The sequence below is a fragment of the Centroberyx gerrardi genome, chromosome 8, assembly GCF_048128805.1.
Source record: "Centroberyx gerrardi isolate f3 chromosome 8, fCenGer3.hap1.cur.20231027, whole genome shotgun sequence".
NCBI lineage: Eukaryota > Metazoa > Chordata > Actinopteri > Beryciformes > Berycidae > Centroberyx > Centroberyx gerrardi.
The window spans coordinates 24,828,549-24,846,630 of NC_136004.1; the positions used below are offsets into that span (position 1 = coordinate 24,828,549).

Genomic DNA, 18,082 nt, shown 5'->3' on the forward strand with positions numbered 1-18,082 from the left:
GTTCTGGAGACTGTTAGCTAATTTGATAAGTGTTAGGTCTATGCGAAGTCCTCACTATGTATTGAAGTAATGCTATTTTTATATATATGCCAATCTTCTAGGTAGAGTTTCCCACCCTAAGTGTTCAAAATGGCCACAATGTGAAGGTCAAGGTCAAATGTGTCTGCTTTTCTGTGTATCCATCCACCATCCATCCAAAATATCTTTACAAAGTTCAATGCTTATTGGGGTTGTGGGACAAAAAAATGAACCTGTGATCTTGTTCTAGAGAGAAGGTTATGTTTACAAGAGAGTTAGGAGTTATGACTTGGCATGATGATGATGGCAGGCATATAGACTGTCACTGGTTTTGTTGGTTAAGTGTTTTGCAGTCATATAAGCTGACCATTGATCCTTGATTGGTAATTGACTATGAAGTTTTTTGTCCCCCACACAATGAAATTGGCCTGATAGGGACGCTATGATTATGATAATTATGATAATTAATTAATGCCATTTCTGTTTTATTGTATAGAGTCAGACAGTAGAGAAAGGGGGATGACATGCAACAAGTCAGATTCAAACCCAGGACAGTGCGGTTACATGATATGAGCCTTAGCCAACTGAAAACAAAGGAAACATAATAGCATTGATGACCTACCATAAAACACTAGTGATTGATTGATTGATTAATTTAATTGATTTAATTGATTTAATTGGTTTAATTGATTGATTGATTGATTGATTGATTGATCGATTGATTGATTTAGTGTTGGGCAGTACCTATAGGTATCTTAACGACATGCGTGGGCAGGTTTACGTCGGCTATTAGCTAAAAACGCAAAACAAAAGATGGAGGGTGAGGGTGAGACGCATACTTTCAGCAGCTGTAAGTATTCCCATTACTTTGAATTTATTTCAGTCAAGGATGCAAAAAACATTATCGTCCCTTGTAAACTTTGTGTGGGCAGCAAAGCGCTTTCCACTTTCCAATTTATCAAAGCATCTAATACGGCAACACAGCAATGTGAAACTTGAGGAAAAACAAGAGGTCTCTACTGCCAACAAAATGGACAGTAATGTAACAAGTAACTAATTACTGCTCCTGTTGAGTCATTAGTAAAGTAAACTACTTAAATGAGTAATAAGTAAAGAATAATTGATTACATTTTCAGAGTAACTTGCCCAACACTGCCCAGGGACTTTGGAAAGCTATAGCAACATCTCTTAAACACTCCATTGCAGATCGATTTACCCTTGCTTCACATACTGAAATGTTTTTTATTTGATTTGATTCCAGTTCAGCAACATTACGTCCCAGAGGTGGTGGACATAACCACTGGACTTTCTGGGCACACACATACTGCAATATTGTCTGGGCTTAAACATCTGTTCCCAGTCGCCTCGAGATCCACATTTTACATAAGATTAGCCACTATGAGCACTATGAGCTGCTAGATTAGCCACTTTGAGCAGCAGAACTGAATATTTAAGACTACTCTTACTGTGAGCTTTAAAGGATACGGCTATTTTTTTTAAATACATTTCTTATCGTCAACAAATCCTATGAAAATAACAAAATCAACAATGCGTTTGCTCTCCTCCCATTACTTTCCGACTTCCCACGTACCATTTTTAGCCTTCAAACCAGAAGTCATTGGCTCCAATTGTAAGCTAAAAACCTTTAAATACAGCTCACAAAGCCATAGTTTCAATTTAAAAATCGCTAACTGTTACCATGAAAACTCAGGCTATTGTAGTTATTACCAAATAAAATTTAAATGGGAACAAATTCTTCATTACGCCGGGGACTATTTTCGGTGCTACGGAACTATTTTTCTGAGATCGAAAACGTGTTTACGGTCGGCTTATTAAGTTGTTTGAGGAAAAAGTCGGCTGGCCCGGTGCATGGCAAATTTGCAATGATGAAACATGCTGCCCAGAACAACGGCATGGCTCTTTGAAGTGTTTTTAATAGTTTTTTTAATACAATGGAGTTCTATGGCTACTTTATTGGGCATCGGCTACATGGACGAGACTTGTTAGCAAAACTAATTCATTGCTGATTTTGTTATTTTCATAGGATTTGTTGACAGTAACAAATGTTAACAGTAACTTACCACATTTTTTATCATTGTATTTTATACGTTTTTTATAACTCTGCTTCTATGTTTTATTAATGCAATAAATGCATTTATTAACAATTAGTGCAAATAAGCTTTAATTTAAACATAAGTAGGATAATAGAGAATTAAAACAGAAAATAATTCCAGGGTGCACCTATCTGAGCCAGTGCCTTTTGTCTGAGATACTTCTCCAGGCAGTAAACAGCAATGGAATCTGTGTCTATGTCAAACTTATTGGCAAAGAGGTGATGCTGCTCAATTATCCACTGCAAGTCCCCAGCACCATACACACATATTGACCTAACATGGTAGCCATGACACACTGGATACACTGCCTCCAGCGCACCCTGTGACCCTTCATGCCACACCCACTTCACTAGCCGTGCGATAGAATTGATGTCTGTCAGGTCATATTTGGAGTTGGGCCACGTTGAGCCAGGAACACTGGGCATCCGTTGGATGGTGGCCCAGAGAAACTCATCAGGACTGTAGGTGTCTTTGGCCCACTCGATCAGCGCCAGTACTCGGCTGTCCTCCAGCACGCTGCGGACGTAGCCCTGGTTAACCACAATGTAGGCATTTCCCGACAGAATGGGCAGGTTGAAAGGTGGCGACCCTTTAGCCTGCCCTGTCCCCTGAGATGATTGAAATATTGAATGAATATGTTATGTGCCTTATCACCAGGGACCATCTCAATAGAAAATAATCTGTTTTTTAATATAATGGATAAAGTATTCTGCAATATGGCAACACTGCTGAGCATTTGTAACCAAAAGAAAAGGCAAAGAATCTGTCTCAGCAATAAAATTTGACAGTATAAGATTAACATATATGAAGTAAAAAAAATACCTGGATTTTTCCATCCACTATCTGGTGGACAGACTGCACCCTCCACTTCTTCCCATTGGGCATTTGCTCCGACTCCATGCTATTCCCACCCTTCAATGAACGCAGGCTCCTCACTATCTCTAGGTTGGTTTTCAGAGGGAAATCTTGGCCACAAAGGTTGATGAAGTATTTCCACGTTGTGCTGATATTATAGAGATCAGCCATACAGTTAAGGTCGGCCTGGACTCGTGGCCAGGCAGCATAGACCACACTCACAGCCCGTCTGGCCATGAAGACATTAGGGAAACAGGAAGTAATGGCCATGATGGCAGCGAAGACCGAGGTCTTGGTCTTCTTGTCCACATGGACACAGTAAATATTCTGAGGTGCATAGATGGCTCGCAGCAGACGCTCAAAGTTCTGCACCTGTATGAACAAAGTGAATTAAATATTTGTACACTAATTATTTGTCATTTTTATTTGCTTTATTTTTAGGAACTGTATTTGGTTATTGATTCAACTAAGTTTAGATCAATACACTACTTTTTTTTTTAAAAATCCATCAAAGGGTGTAAAATATTGCATACCTTATGGTGAACGACGATAGAATAGGCCAGGGGGAAGTCTTCTTCCTCCTGGCTTAGAGGAAAACTTAAGTACTTCCTGCTTAACTTGAATTTCCTGTAAAGAATATATATGATATTGAAGAAATGCCACACGGGCCGCATGCTGCATACTGTACTATGAGTAACTGAGAAATTCTGTGTATAATGTATCAGTTATAGACATACTGAAACCTGTAGTTTAGAAAACCACACCTGCAGTCCTGAGTGGCATTAATATAGTACTCATCAGGGATCTGGACACTCTTCTGGAAGTCTTTAGTGATGGTCAGCAACTTGGCCTGCTCCAGTGCCTCTTTATCTCCATGCAGGATTGCAGAACAGTTGCAAACATCTTCAGGGTTGCCATCAGCATCTGTATACTCCAACCAGCTGTAGGTGAAACTGGAGGTAGGATCCCAGTCCATCTCTGAGGGACCGAGTAAGGAAAGCATGCATAGTAATCCCAGTGCGCCACTGAGCATCAGCCACAGCAGGCGCCGACCTGGTCTCAGTCCCTTTGTAATGGTTGCCATTTGAGAGGACCCAGGCTGAGGTGGTTCAGACTCTCACGTGATTTCTGTATGCAGTAAGTTTGCTATTAGCCAGCCTTCATCATTCCTTCATATAGTCACTGATTTTATTTGTTAAGCGTGATAGTCCACTTGTGACTACAGCTTTCAAAACCTGTTGTATCTAGAAACTGTAGACCTACAATTCACATTGCCCACTGACTCGTAGTTGGTCTATAGTCCATTAAAATTCATCCAGCAATTGACTGTTCTTAAAAACAAAAAAACAAAAAATATTTGGTGGAAATTTTGTTAGTGTGCACTGTGGCATTAAGTAATATGGAAGTTATTAGTACATTTCATTCTCTCATGTTAGGTGGAAGTGGTTTCCCAGACAGCATGGCTCTAAATGAGGTTTATGTAGTCGTATTTGTTGAGGTTTAGATCGGTTCCTCTCAATATCCATGGATCCAGGCAGACGTGTCACTCCACTGTCACAAGTTACTGCTCCTAGAAGTCAGATAGAGAAGCAATATGAACACATATATGAACACATCCAACTCACTAGCCAAACGTGACTTTGTGGTGTGAGATGAAAAGGTAACTGTGCAACAAAGTTCTCTATTTGATGTTGATGATGTTGTCATTCATTAATGTTTCAATGAGCATTTTATTTCTTCTGGCACGCTATTAGATTCCTTGTCACCTGATTTAGTTGCCTCCAATGTCCAGCTGAACTCCTCATCCTCTGTTACATGTGAAAATATTGATCAGCTATTTTACTTTCATCCCTTCTGAGGTCCATAAAGCCCTAAAGCAGTTGGATCCTAAGAGCCTGCAGGTCCTGATAAACTGGATCCTTACCTTTTAAGGTTAGCTGCTGACTTTATTGCAGAACTCTTGTCCTATGTTTTTAATCTCACGGTCACTAAAAATAACATTCCATTTATGTTCTCCCTCTATTAAAAAGGGGGATCCTTCTAATCTGAACAATTATATGCCCATCTCTAAGTTATGCGTTTTCGCGAAAGTTCTTGAAAAACTAGTGAGTGAACAACTGAAGGAATTTTTATCCTCAAGTTGTACTTTATCCCAATATCAGTCAGGCTTCAGGAAATAATAGCACAGTCACTGCTGCTTTGAAGGTGGTAGATAACTTTGTTGAAGCACTGGATTCCAAAAACATTTGTGTTGCTCTATTCATTGATTTGTCAAAGGCTTTTGATATGGTTGACCATAGTCAAGCTTGTGGGATGGTTTGCTAACTACCTTTCTGGAAGAACTCGGTGTGTGCAGTCTGATGGGTCCACCTCGCCAGTTATGAATGTTTCCAAAGGTGTGCCCCAAGGCTCAGTACTAGGCCCAATTCTGTTCACCATCTATGTCAACAGCCTGTGTCACAACATACTAAATGTTTTGTACCATTTATATGCCGATGACACCATTATTTACTGTTGTTTGTCTTCTGTCTTGCAGGCTTTTGATTTTTTGCAATCTGCTTTTGACATTGTGCAGTCCTGTTTATGCCAACTTAAGTTGGTATTAAATGTAGACAAAACCAAAGTTATGCTGCTTACTAACTCAAAAAAGTGCCCCGCAAATCTTCTGAGTATTTTAACTAACAAGGCAAAAATATTGAGTTCGTGTCAAACTAGAAGTATCTGGGATTCCTAATTGATCACCAGCTGTCTTTTAAATCTCAAATTGAAAGACGTGTTTCTAAGCTTACACTGAAGTCAAGTTTTTATTTCAGCCTGCTTCTCCTTTAAAGCTAGGAAATACCTGGCATACCTGGTTAGCAACATTTTTACCATTGCTTGATTATGGTGAGCTGCTCTACATGAATGCATCAGCCAAATGTCTACGGAAACATGATACTATCTATCATGGTGCTTTGAGATTTATTACTGGGTGTAAAGCTCTTACACACCACTGTACCCTGTACACCAGAGCTGGATGGCCTTCTCTATACATGCGTAGGCATATCCACTGGTACAGTTTCATATATAAATCCATCATTGGGATGCTTCCATCTTACCTGTGTACTTACATGTCCAGAAACCTTGGACATTATGGTTTACACTCACAGGATGTTCTGCAAATGTCTTTTCCTTGCATTCGAACTGAGCTGGGTAAAAAAGCCTTTAAATACTCAGCTCCCTCTACATGGAATGCACCTACAGAATGATTTAAATTTTAAACTGATATAATTTCTTTTGCTGAATTTTCTTCTATTATGAAGGGTCTAGAAAGTAACTATATTGGACAATGTTTCTGCATTGTTTAAATTATGTACTTGATTGTTTCTATTAATCTTGATTGTATTTATTTGTGCTACATGACTATGCTTACTTAGGTGTTTTGTCTTTTTATGTTGTTCTTGCAAGCAGCTTTTATGTCCATTTTGTCCTTCATGCTGCCCTCTTGGTCAAGTCTCTCTTGCAAAAGAGATTTTTAATCTCATTGAGACTTACCTGGTTAAATAAAGGTTAAATAAATACAAAATAAAAAATAAAAAAAGGTACTACAAATTTGCAGAGATTGCTTACGATTACAGACTCTGGCTCTAGCTTAATGCCAAGTTTCTTTTACACTTAATTTTTTTACTGAATTGCTTATTATTACTTAACTATAAATGTCAGACTGTTTTACTACTTATTTAGTTATTCTGGACACAATGTGCTGGTAGGATCTACATGTCTGTCTCTGCTGACACAAGACAATAGTAAAAGGTTGATGTTGATGTGAGATGTTAGGTCCTGCTTATTTTTCACCATACCAGCAGTAGTCGATTTGAACACAAATTTCAAGGGGGATGGTGGGGTCTTATGGAGACAAACAATTTGATAGTGAGGAAGACAGCATGGAGGGTAGGGGACTAGTTGTTTACCATTTGTTTATATTGTAACAGCACAAAGCTAATTCTGTATTTAAAAGACATGCAAGTTGGGGATCAGACACTCCTGCCAGTGCCCTTAACCAAGGCACTGTTCTCAGAATTGGAGTTGGTCCCCAGGCACTGCACTGTGCGCCCACTGCTTTTAAGTAGTTAGGATGGGTCAAATTCAGAGGACAAATTTCCCCACGGGGATCAATCCAAACTTTAAATTTATAGTTATCAAACCTCTAATCATGCTCGCTTTGTCATCCTCTCCTGCTTGCTTTGCCTCTGCTGCATCGTCTCTTGAAACATCCTCCTGAACCTGGCTATCATCTAGGGAGAAAATATAGATCTACATATACATCCTGTGTGTGTGTGTGTGTGTGTGTGTGTGTGTGTGTGTGTGTGTGCGTGTGCGTGTGTGTGTGTGTGTGTTTGTGTGTGCGCATCTGTTTACATTTGTTTCAGCCTTAGCAGTTATCCGTTTCTTTTACCAGCATAGATTACAACCCAAAGCAGTAATCAAATTATGAGCCACTGCACAAAATTCAGCACATACTAGCCTTTGTGCTCTAAGTCACATGATCCTTAGTCAAATTTTATTTGGGCTTACGTGTGAACGACACACAATGGGCTTCCTCTCTTTGATGGTGAGCTTGCTGTCATGTTTGGACCGAGCATGAACTTTTCCTTTTTTTAAAAACTAGCTTGTCTCTTCCCTCGCTGTTTGAAAGCGGCGCTCTCCCCCTCCCATCCCTGAAAACAAATGTGTTGCCGTTTCTGTCGCCCTCTAGTGGTTGGAAAATCGCTTAGTGTCGCTTTAAGAATAGTTGATGAGAGTGAATGATGTAGTTCCAACTCTGGCCTATAAGAGACATAAAACAGTACAAACTATGGCCAGTCTTTAATCCCTTCAAAGAAGTACCACACTACCAGATTGGAGATCCAGTTAAAGAAAGCCCAGGTGAAGCAATAAAAGATGGTGACAGCTAACAGTATGTCCTGCTTTTGTTCTGTCAATTACAAAACTAAAAAATCTTCCAACGGCAGCATAGCTCCTTCCTCGGTAGAGATAAATTGGTTCACTACATTAACACTTTCATTTTCAGTAGCTCACTCAATTTTCAATGGATTCACTTCAAACCAACTATTTGTCTATAATATCCCTCACTATCTTTCGCAATCATTAGTTTTACAATGGATGCATTTACATGTTGAAGAACCTCTGAAATCAAGCCTTTGTTTTTCAGGATTAAAAATGATAATGCTCTAAAGCTAGGGGCGTTGCCATTCTCATTCAACAATTTTGGATCTGGTGGACATTGTGTTCTGGCAGCTGTTGACAAGGACTAATCTGGCATGCATGGACAATTAACAATCATCCAATGTTTTTTTGTTGGTGTGTTTGTGTTGGGGGGGTGGGGGGTGGGGGGGTGATGGTGGGGTCAGAGTTGTTTCTAGACTATTGGGCTGCGAAACCAAGAACTTATTTGAAATTGAAACTGCCGATGTTGCACTTTCACGACGGTCCCTAAGCAGCCCGGTAGCCAGTGGGGGCTTGGACCGACATTGGATGCCTTTCGTAGGTGATTTTGTCTTAACCAACATTGTGAAACATTGGCTCTGTGTTCTTCTCTTCACCCCGGTGGCTTACATTTTCATCAATTTACATTAATTCACCCCTTAATTCATGCAAAATCCCTTTAAAATCAGTTAAGAGAGTTATAATGGAGGAGACCCCAACGAAACCTCCTTAAACACCCTTTAATCTTGACTCCTTACTTTCTAATTTAATGAAAGATTCAGGGAGACAGGAACTTTTCAATTACTTTCCACGTTCCGGTCTCCCTGAATTTTACCATGCACAAAAGGCATGAAAAATCCCTTAATTACTAGTGTCTCTGTGAATCAACCCATGAATAAATCCCTTATAACCCCTTGATACTAACCTTACTTTTATAAAGCTATGTTATTTGTAATGGATAATTAATGTTTATGTGATGGAGACATTAAGGGCCTTTCAGGGATAAAATTAAGGGGTTTGGTTTTGTAGTGTATAGGCATGATGTTACTATGAAACTACTGGGAATGGTTTGCTTTAGTATACAGTGCTCACCTGGTGAACTTACATGGTAGCTACAGTGAAATAACTGAAAATGATTTGACGTTTGATAAAGAGCCACATGGATTCTTCTCATAAAACTCATTAATGCCCCGTAAGGACTGGGTAGGCAGCAACTGATAATTATAGGGTCGGTACTGATAATAAAAGAAACTGAATGTAACTACTGTTTAACTCCGACTAATGCGGAGAATGCCGAGAAATTTGCAGAAGTTACCAGGTAACTTCTGCAAATTCTATTGACGATACTCTCGTGCCTCTTGTGATGTTGATTGCCTATCTGCTGGAAAGCACTTTGAGTTGCTTCTCTGCATGAAAGGTGCTATACAAATAAAGTTTATTATTATTATCATTATTATTATTATTATTATTATTATTATTATTAGGGGAGAGCAGGGCAAGTTCTCACGTGGGTAAGTTGTCTCAGTGGCTTTACATCTGAAACTAAATATTTTTTTTAAAAAGTCCAATTACAAAAATGTTTACTTACTACTTACTACCAAGTCAAAACACTCTAACATAAAAGCAATTTACATACAATTTACATGTGCACAAACACAGCACACTTGTCTATGTGACAACATGCCCCATGCCCTGACATGGGGTAAGTTGTCAAGTGGTATTTCATCTGTAATAACTTTTTCTACCAATAAATTATTCAAAATGTAAAAATGCCATTTTTTAGAGAAGACCTTAATCTAGCTAGAAAAATATATATTGTATCTCAGTAGTAAGGCGCTACTGAGAAATACACCAATGAGTAAAAAGTGTGACAACATGCCCTGAGCTAATCTGTTCTTTCAGCACCGTAAGTTAAAGTCGTACCACTTTGTTTTATTACTCAAGAAAGACATTGCTGTGTAGAGTTACTTTTGTCTCAGAATTACTTTTCAAAACATCTAAGGCACATTTTTGGCATAATGCCTTACTTGAGAGAACACAGTACAAGAACAGGTGAAAAAAATTTCAAGTAACTGGAGGTCAACATCACTGAAAAAAAGCAATAGCAGAAAGAAGATAAATCATAATATCTATGTCATTTTATATAATACCACTTTTAATAGATATTCTGCACTGGCCTATTCATTCTAAAATTGTTCCTACATAGAAGAAAAAATATGAATGCAGCCTACCTGTTACTTTACAGTTGACACATCTGATCCTTGTCTTTCTTCTATCTCTGATACAAGCTCGGATCTAGGACATAGGAGATAGCAGTCAGGGGCAGGTTCAGCCCTGGTAATGAGCTGTGGCTGGGCACAGCTGTGGCATTTCCTGGTGTTTAAACACGTAAGCTGCACTGTAGCGTCAGCGGAAGCGTCAGCCCTTGTATGCCAGTCCTTCTTGTGTGAAGACCTAATTGGATAAAGACCTTCGAGTCTACCTGTGCAAGACCTAATTGGGTAAAGACCTTCGAGTCTACCTGTGCAAGACCTAATTGGGTAAAGACCTTCGAGTCTACCTGCGCAAGACCTAATTGGGTAAAGACCTTCGAGTCTACCTGCGCAAGACCTAATTGGGTAAAGACCTTCAAGTCTACCTGTGTGAGTCCACTGAGCAAGGACACAGATAAGCTACTCTTATTTACTCTCTTGGCCTGCCTTCTCACTCACCATGTGCTACCAATATATCCCTGTCATCTAAAATGTTGACCTTTAGTTATAGTGCCTCCATTAGGCCAATCATTGTATTTTTTTAATACTGGAACACACTGCAGAGATGCATCATCCCTCCAAGGTTTGTCAAAATCAGAACAGTGGTGTCATGAGATAATACTAATGTAAGCCAAAACCTGGCACAACCAAATGCATCAGTGGGGCTAAATACCATCAGCAACTACAATAAATACCATACCAGCACACCAACTCAACTCTTAATCTACAAGAAGCCAAGTCAAGCTCCCACATATCTTTGTCATGCAGGCACATGCCCTACCTCCCTTCAAGAGTTCACATCGGTCAGCAGTGAGCATTTAAGGCCACATGAGTGTTTTCCTCTCCATAAAATCATAAGACCCTTGCCTCCTTCTCTTATCTCTTATCTTCTGTTCTGAAATAAACAAGCAGGACCAGGTCAGCCTGGCAGAGGAGATTGCAGCTGGAATGCATTTAATTTCCCATCAGTCTGAAAGTAATCGTGCGAGACCAGTGCCAGATAAACACTGGAAATATAAACGTCTGGAAACTGGAAATGGATACTTTCTTGTTTAAAAAAACACTACTTTGTTAGGTTCCTAGTTTATATTTTAAATTTGTTAAATTTGATGAAATGCATTTCAATTTATACCTTTCATTTTTAGAGTAATTACATATTAATCCTGGTGAGACATCGGTAGGCGTCTTAGCCAGCTGAGCCACCATGACAGTCCGGAAGTTGCCCATTTAGAGAATTTTGCCCCTGCCCCTTTCAGAGCCTGTGCACGGCACTGATCCATAGGGCAAGATTTGCAGAAAAATGGGCAAAGAGATGATGAAGAGTACACAGACTGACAGAAGTGGGACGAGGAGCATTAAGTCATTATTTGATACATCACCTTTCTCATCTGTTGATTATTAGGGAGCAGAAGAAAAAGGAAGACAGGGAAAATCTGAATGAAAGAGCAGAGAAACAGTTGATGACAAAATTATCAAGAGACAGAAACAACAGTGATTATGTAAGTGCAAGAAACCCAGATGCTTGGAAAGTGTGCCAAAGTTGTCTATGTGTCAGTTATATACATAAATTAATACATTTGCTCCTGAATCAACATGAGTCAAGGAATGAAAACATTAAAAACTGTGGATTCTATTGTGTCATTTTTATTAAAAACAGTTTTGAAAAAGGCATCCACACACTCAACATCTGTGCAAAAATAATTTACTAAAAACAGTTTTACAATATATAGTTTGACAGTACTGTTTCTATTTAGGTTGCAGTGGATGCAGACATCAATGACTAATGCTGGACATGCTAGGCAGGCCTTACAAGGCCTGAATGTCACATGAAGCATCACATTTCGGCAGAGTATCAGAAAAGTCCTCAGCAGAAAACGTCATCTTTCCAAGTCGTATTTACGGCTTTTTTGAGTCGTTCACTTGACTCAATGACATTTCCGAAAACACTTGGAGGCTGGAGACAGTTGATCATGTAATTGTTGCATTGCCATTGCTAAAAAAAATAGGAAAGGAGTGAGCTATTTGGGGAATTGGCTAAACTCAACCTTATTAAACCCTACTCACTAAAGACACTACTGTGTGAAAGCAAACATCAAGGACTGATCGCTAGGAAGATTATAAAATGTATCCTCTCTCCTTCCCTCTTTATCCCAGGATATAGGACAGGCCTAATTGGCATGAAAATAGTAATTCTCATTTCATCCGGGCGATGGCAGCAATGCGCTCACAGCGTCTAGTCTGCCGGGAAATGTAAACACACACACACACACACACACACACACACACACACACACACACACACACACACACACACACAGAGCACTTGAAGGCACTCTCTGGTCACGCGGTCCATGACGTCATCAACAGACGCGTTGCCGCTGCTTTTTACGTACAACACACATGCACTTATCATCTGCTCTCCATAACTAAAAGAACAGTGAATTTCGCCATCGTACCGCGAGTGGACCTAAGTGACAGCTGGAGGTTGTCAGCTTTTGTTTACTGTACAACAGACTCTTGGTAGAGACTTGGTCGGCGACTCAGGAACAAGCTAACATTACCTGGGCCAGAAAGCTTAGGTAGCGTAGCTGGCGAACTTTGACCATTCGCTACGGAATAAAGCTAAGCTAACTCAAGCTAGGTGGAGCTATAGCTAAACACAAGGGCGAACTGTGATCTCTACACCGGTTAGATCTCTCTGTAGCTGGGTGAGCAGGAGCTATACCCGACAGAATAGTGCTGGCAGGTTTGACAGTCCCGACCGGCTTGTCGTTCGAGGTCATTTTGGTTTGTGTTGATTGAAGGTAACGTTAAAGCTAGTAACGTTAGTGATAAAGAAGACATGAAGAGTCTTCCGTACTTCTGCCGGGGAGAGGTCATTCGAGGATTCGGGAGAGGAAGCAAAGAACTGGGAATTCCCACTGGTGAGTCTAATCACAAACTTAATTTATGTGGGATTTTCAATAACCTAACGTTACGAAGGCCATTCCAACTGCTAGATATCAGTTACTGCTTGTTAACGTTAACTAACGTTGACGTTAGATAACACTGGCATTACGCTGGTAATGTTATGACTATACAGACAGACTTAACACGGTTCAGAGGATGAATAAAACCTGCTAGGTCATCCTTGGTACGGGCACAGCTGTTCGGTAGTCTATCTGGAGGAATATCACTATTTAGGCAATCGATTCGTGCCCGGTACGGACGTGATGTATTGATGACGTCGACATCTTTACTCAACGAGAGCTTCCCCGTTCCTCGACTGCGGCAAATGTTAGTACAGTAACGAAACTTGAACGATAATTGTCTGAAATTATGAGATACTCCTGGAAATTGGCAGTAGTAACGTCACGTCTCAATCTAAACGAGCGGCCGAAATTACACATAACGTTAGGCTAATTCATAACAAACATTTCGTATTCATCCCCTGATTGCAACAAAAGAAGCTCGTCACTTAAAGTATCAGCTTGTCACGTTTCTAGAAAGGCAAGCCTGAACCATGTATGTTGTAAGTCTAATAATGTCATTACTTTTTTTATTACACTGTCCTGCGACCTTTACCCTCATGCGTCCCTTGGTAGGGCGGTCAGGCCGGTCAGGCCTATGTAACAGCATTTCGGCCGTGGGATCTAAAAACTATTGATTGAAATCAATATGGTACTACCCCCTGCTGTCGACTGTTTTAAAGCTGCAGTATCAGTATTTGGCCCTTCAGGGCTGTGATGTCAAATTAATCTCTCCACACAATAGTTTGTGGCTTTCCAAAGGGGGTACAGAATATTTGAATGCAGTTAAATCAGACTTTAGGAGTGATTTTGACATACTTCACTAACCACAGTGTACATTAACAAACACCATGGTGACATAAGATCCAAAAAAGGTAAAGCCTACTTGTTCTAAATAATTATCAAGTCACATACAGTCACATACAGTCCATTTTATATGTTACATTTCAGCCCTTGGTTCTCTGTCAAAAAGTTTGAGCAGCCCATAGTTTAAGACCGAGACCTTTTTATAATGTTGTACAATAATGTTTTGTTGTATAATAATGTACTATAAAAGTACTGTAAATCATGCAGGGTTAGAGCAGAACCTTCATGGAAATCCCTTATAAAGATTAAGAAGCTTGCTTTATCCCAGGGAGGGAAAATAAATAGAAATAAATTAATTCTTAAGCAAATAATGACATTTTTACATAGCATTTTCATTTTCTAACCATGCATGGCCTCAAGGACGTAAGGCCTTGAATTTTGTCCAGGAAAGACACACCCACCATTTGAAAAACAATGGAACTAAGGATTATTTTAAGATCAGGTCACAAGTTCTCAAAATAGTGTTCTGGCCCGAAACTCTTCAACACGATTCTGTCTGAATTCTCCCATCTCCTCTCCTTCTATCTTTTTAGTGAAATGTGTCTGTATAGTACATTTTGGGGCAGCAGGTTTAGTAAGTGTCCTTCAGGTAGACACTGAATCCCATCAGTTCCACAGGTGCTGTTCTCTAGCTGACGTTGCACTCTTTCTTTCTTTCTTTCTTTCTTTCCTCCCTGCCCCCCATTTCCAGCCAACTTCCCAGACTCGGTGGTGGAACATCTTCCAGCAGATATCAGTACGGGGATCTACTATGGCTGGGCCTGCGTGGATAATGGGGACATCTACAAAATGGTGATGAGCATCGGCTGGAACCCTTACTACAAAAATACCAAGAAGTCCATGGTCAGTGTGAAAAAGACTCATTGTAATCAGTGTCATAGTTTGGCTCATTTTAAACTTTTTTCAATACTTTTATATGCTCCCTTCTACATTATTCCTCTTTGTCTTCAGGAAAATGAAACACAGGGAACACAGTTTTCCCATTATTTCTGTTATTTCTATCACGATTCAGGAAAAGTAGATAAAACCTGAGAGGCCATGTATATACCACAAGGCAGGTCATATAAATAGGACTCATGTTAATTTCCTTATCTTATCACTGTAGTAACTTATAGGGAACTTGTTATTGAAAATAGAAAGCTTCTATGGTTAGGCATTTATTTGAAGGCAGCTGATCCAAGGTGTTCCCTGGCCTTGAGAGAGGTTTAGATGCGAACTTTGCCAAGGGGTTGGGTGTCACACAGAAATGGTTGTTTGAAGCGATTCTGTCCTACCCAACATTATTTAGTAGCAAGCGTGAGGCATGGGATCCCATTCAGAAGTCCCATGCTGGGGGGGAAAAAAACCACACAATATTGAGCATGACATTTTTAGGGGCTGGGAAGAACACCCGGGTCGGTCACGCAAGAGTTTTTACAGGCAGGGAAAAACCCTTATATTTCCTCACTGTTAAATTTCTATTCTTTTTTACTCTTTTCTGTGCTGCCACCAATTTGCCAAAGTTCATATATAATCAAGGACTACATCTGTTTAAACAAACTCTTCAGATGCTACTGTTAATATCCTAGATCAGATTAAGATGCATATTAACTGTTTTCAATGATGGTCACTTAGCTATATTGCACCTCTCCTTGTCATCATTTTATTTAATTAAAATGGGGATGCAAAATGGTGGAGCTGAACGCAACCCATTCTAACACCTTCTGGTTTGATGAATGCAGGAGACCCATGTGATCCACACGTTCAAAGAGGATTTTTACGGGCAGATTCTCAGTGTCGTTATGGTGGGCTACATCCGTCCAGAAAGAAGCTACGACTCACTTGGTAAGACGCTTCACTCACACACACACACACACACACACACACACACACACACACACAAGCCAAGGTTCCCATCTTTGTGTGGGTGGTCTGGTAGCAGTTTCCCAGATACAAGTTTACCCATGCCTCCATATTTAATCTTCCACTCTTTTCTCTTTCCTCACCTCTTGCTCTTTCCTCCCTCCATCTCCCCCTCCTTCTCTTCATCCCTTCTTCTCTTTGCACCTCTGTCTCATTCTCATTCAACCTCTTTTCCTTCCCTCTCCCTCTCTTGCTCACTCCCTCCCTCCCCATCTTTCTGCATCCTTTCTTCCCTCTCTCATTCCTTCCCTCCCTCTGTTCCCCTTCTCCCGATTCCTCTCTCCGTGTCTCCACCTCCATCTCAACAGAAGCCCTAATTGCGGCCATCAACAACGACATCGAGGAGGCCAAGGCGAAGCTGGAGCTCCCGGAGCATCTCAAGCTGAGAGAGGACAACTTCTTCACCACAGCGCCCAGCACGTCATCGACGGCCCCCGCCGCCACGACACCAACGTCACAGACAATCATGAACGGTCACTGACAGAGAGCACTTTGCACACACACGCATACATACACACACACACACACGTAAAAAAACAACACAGAAGATACAATGTACATAGAGGTGCGTGCACACATACACACTAAAACGCACAGCCTCATTCTGAGATCTCATCTTTTAGCTGTAGTCTGGACCATAAATGGACATATTCATCACCAACCATGCTATTTTTTGATTGTTTTTGTATTTTTTTTTTTTTTTCCTAAACGTTGTCATTGTGTCTTGTTCTGTGGGCCGGTCTAACTGGCTTGAGGAGGCGTTCCACTTCCTGTATGGGCTCACTGCAGATAACAAACCACTTCATGACTTCATGGATGATGTTCATTTTCATATAGTCACGCCAAGTCAACTGATCCAGTAGCGTAATTGTGTGTCGTCTGATGCTCTTGGGTCACACTATTCCAGTTTCCATGTTTCCTGAAATTTCTGTTTCTACAAATTCTCACTCTAATTTACAAAACCACAAAACCATATAGGCAGTGATTGGAGTATGAGTAGAATTCTTTACATATCCGTCATACGCCTTTAAGTCTACTGTATTGAAATTTGTCTCAGTTATGTGTGAAAGTGCCTGCGAGTACAGTTTATGGAAGAAAGTGAAGAACACAAACATACAAGAAATTCTGTGATGTATGTTTTGTATTTCCAGTGGTCAATGGCAGGGACAGACCATAAACACTCAACTCTGCTGTGTGCTGATTACCTCTGCTGCGGCTTTGCTCTTTTACTCCTGACTTCTTTCTCTGTGAACGCTATCTATCCAAGGTCAAATACGTTACTTATTCAGTCCTTTCTGTAGAGATTTGTTTTGGCGTCAGATGGTCGGGAGAAAGGTTAAGTCTGGGCATTATTGTTTATACCACAAACCCAGGTTGCACGTTTGCTGTCTTAATGCAACAGTGTGGCTAAAACGCAAGGCATCTGTTTTGAAGACAGGGAGATATTGGATGATGAGCTGAAGAAAACTGAGTAGGGTTAAGGTTAATTCTGAGAAATCTCCTTGTTTTCTCCTAATGTTTCTCTCTCAAGAGGATGAACATAACCGAGGAAACTAATTTGAAATATATCCATTCCCTTCCAGTAGGAAGGACCAGTCACAAACCCTGGTCTGTTTTATCACTGCCCTTAAAAATGAATGATCCCTTTATTATGGATCATAAATTAGGTTTGGGTGCATTATGGAAAAAATGGTCCATGCGGTCCATCCATAGACCCAAATTACTTCATAACCAACAGGATGGTTATTTAATTTGTGAAATGCAGATTAATAACAGAAATTGTGAAACTAGGCTGTTCTATTACATCAACATTTGAATCGTCTGGATTTGTCTTGCTCCCTATCAGCCTATTAGATGTGGAATTGTGGTTGAAATATTGATGAACTGAAGAACACCAATACTGGAAAAAACTGAATGTCAGGTCAGTCTTTAACAGTTTTTACTGAGCTGGCCTGATCTTCAGACCTGCAGTTACAGACGGTTACAGACTCACACATGCTAAGATCTGTTTGCTTTTCTCTTTTTCATATCATTATAAAATGAATACTTGAGGGGTTTTTTGGCTGCTGGTCAGACTAAGTAAGCAATTTGAAGACATCAC

General features: G+C 40.2%; 2 protein-coding genes across 2 annotated transcripts; one reads left to right on the forward strand and one right to left on the reverse strand.

Moving 5' to 3' along the window:
* Positions 1-2,071: 2,071 nt before the first annotated feature.
* Positions 2,072-4,139, reverse strand: LOC139928018 (beta-1,3-galactosyl-O-glycosyl-glycoprotein beta-1,6-N-acetylglucosaminyltransferase-like). The gene is made up of 4 exons (XM_071920358.2): positions 3,752-4,139; positions 3,521-3,614; positions 2,955-3,359; positions 2,072-2,740 (listed from the first exon to the last, which is right to left on the reverse strand). The coding sequence occupies exons 1-4, from the start codon at positions 4,069-4,071 to the stop codon at positions 2,231-2,233; spliced, it is 1,329 nt and encodes a 442-aa protein (XP_071776459.1). The 5' UTR covers positions 4,072-4,139; the 3' UTR covers positions 2,072-2,230.
* Positions 4,140-12,634: 8,495 nt separating this feature from the next.
* Positions 12,635-17,784, forward strand: rfk (riboflavin kinase). The gene is made up of 4 exons (XM_071920396.2): positions 12,635-13,128; positions 14,771-14,922; positions 15,801-15,903; positions 16,290-17,784. The coding sequence occupies exons 1-4, from the start codon at positions 13,047-13,049 to the stop codon at positions 16,460-16,462; spliced, it is 510 nt and encodes a 169-aa protein (XP_071776497.1). The 5' UTR covers positions 12,635-13,046; the 3' UTR covers positions 16,463-17,784.
* The last annotated feature ends 298 nt before the right edge of the window (positions 17,785-18,082 follow it).

Bases quoted from the DNA above. Each gene is read 5' to 3' on its own strand.
- rfk (XM_071920396.2), top strand. From the start codon at position 13,047: ATGAAGAGTCTTCCGTACTTCTGCCGGGGAGAGGTCATTCGAGGATTC. The intron at 13,129-14,770 runs GTGAGTCTAATC...CCCCATTTCCAG, and splicing joins AGAACTGGGAATTCCCACTG to CCAACTTCCCAGACTCGGTG. The intron at 14,923-15,800 runs GTCAGTGTGAAA...TGATGAATGCAG, and splicing joins AAAATACCAAGAAGTCCATG to GAGACCCATGTGATCCACAC.
- LOC139928018 (XM_071920358.2), bottom strand. From the start codon at position 4,071: ATGGCAACCATTACAAAGGGACTGAGACCAGGTCGGCGCCTGCTGTGG. The intron at 3,360-3,520 runs GTATGCAATATT...TTGTTCATACAG, and splicing joins CTATCGTCGTTCACCATAAG to GTGCAGAACTTTGAGCGTCT. The intron at 2,741-2,954 runs GTATTTTTTTTA...CAATCATCTCAG, and splicing joins TAGTGGATGGAAAAATCCAG to GGGACAGGGCAGGCTAAAGG.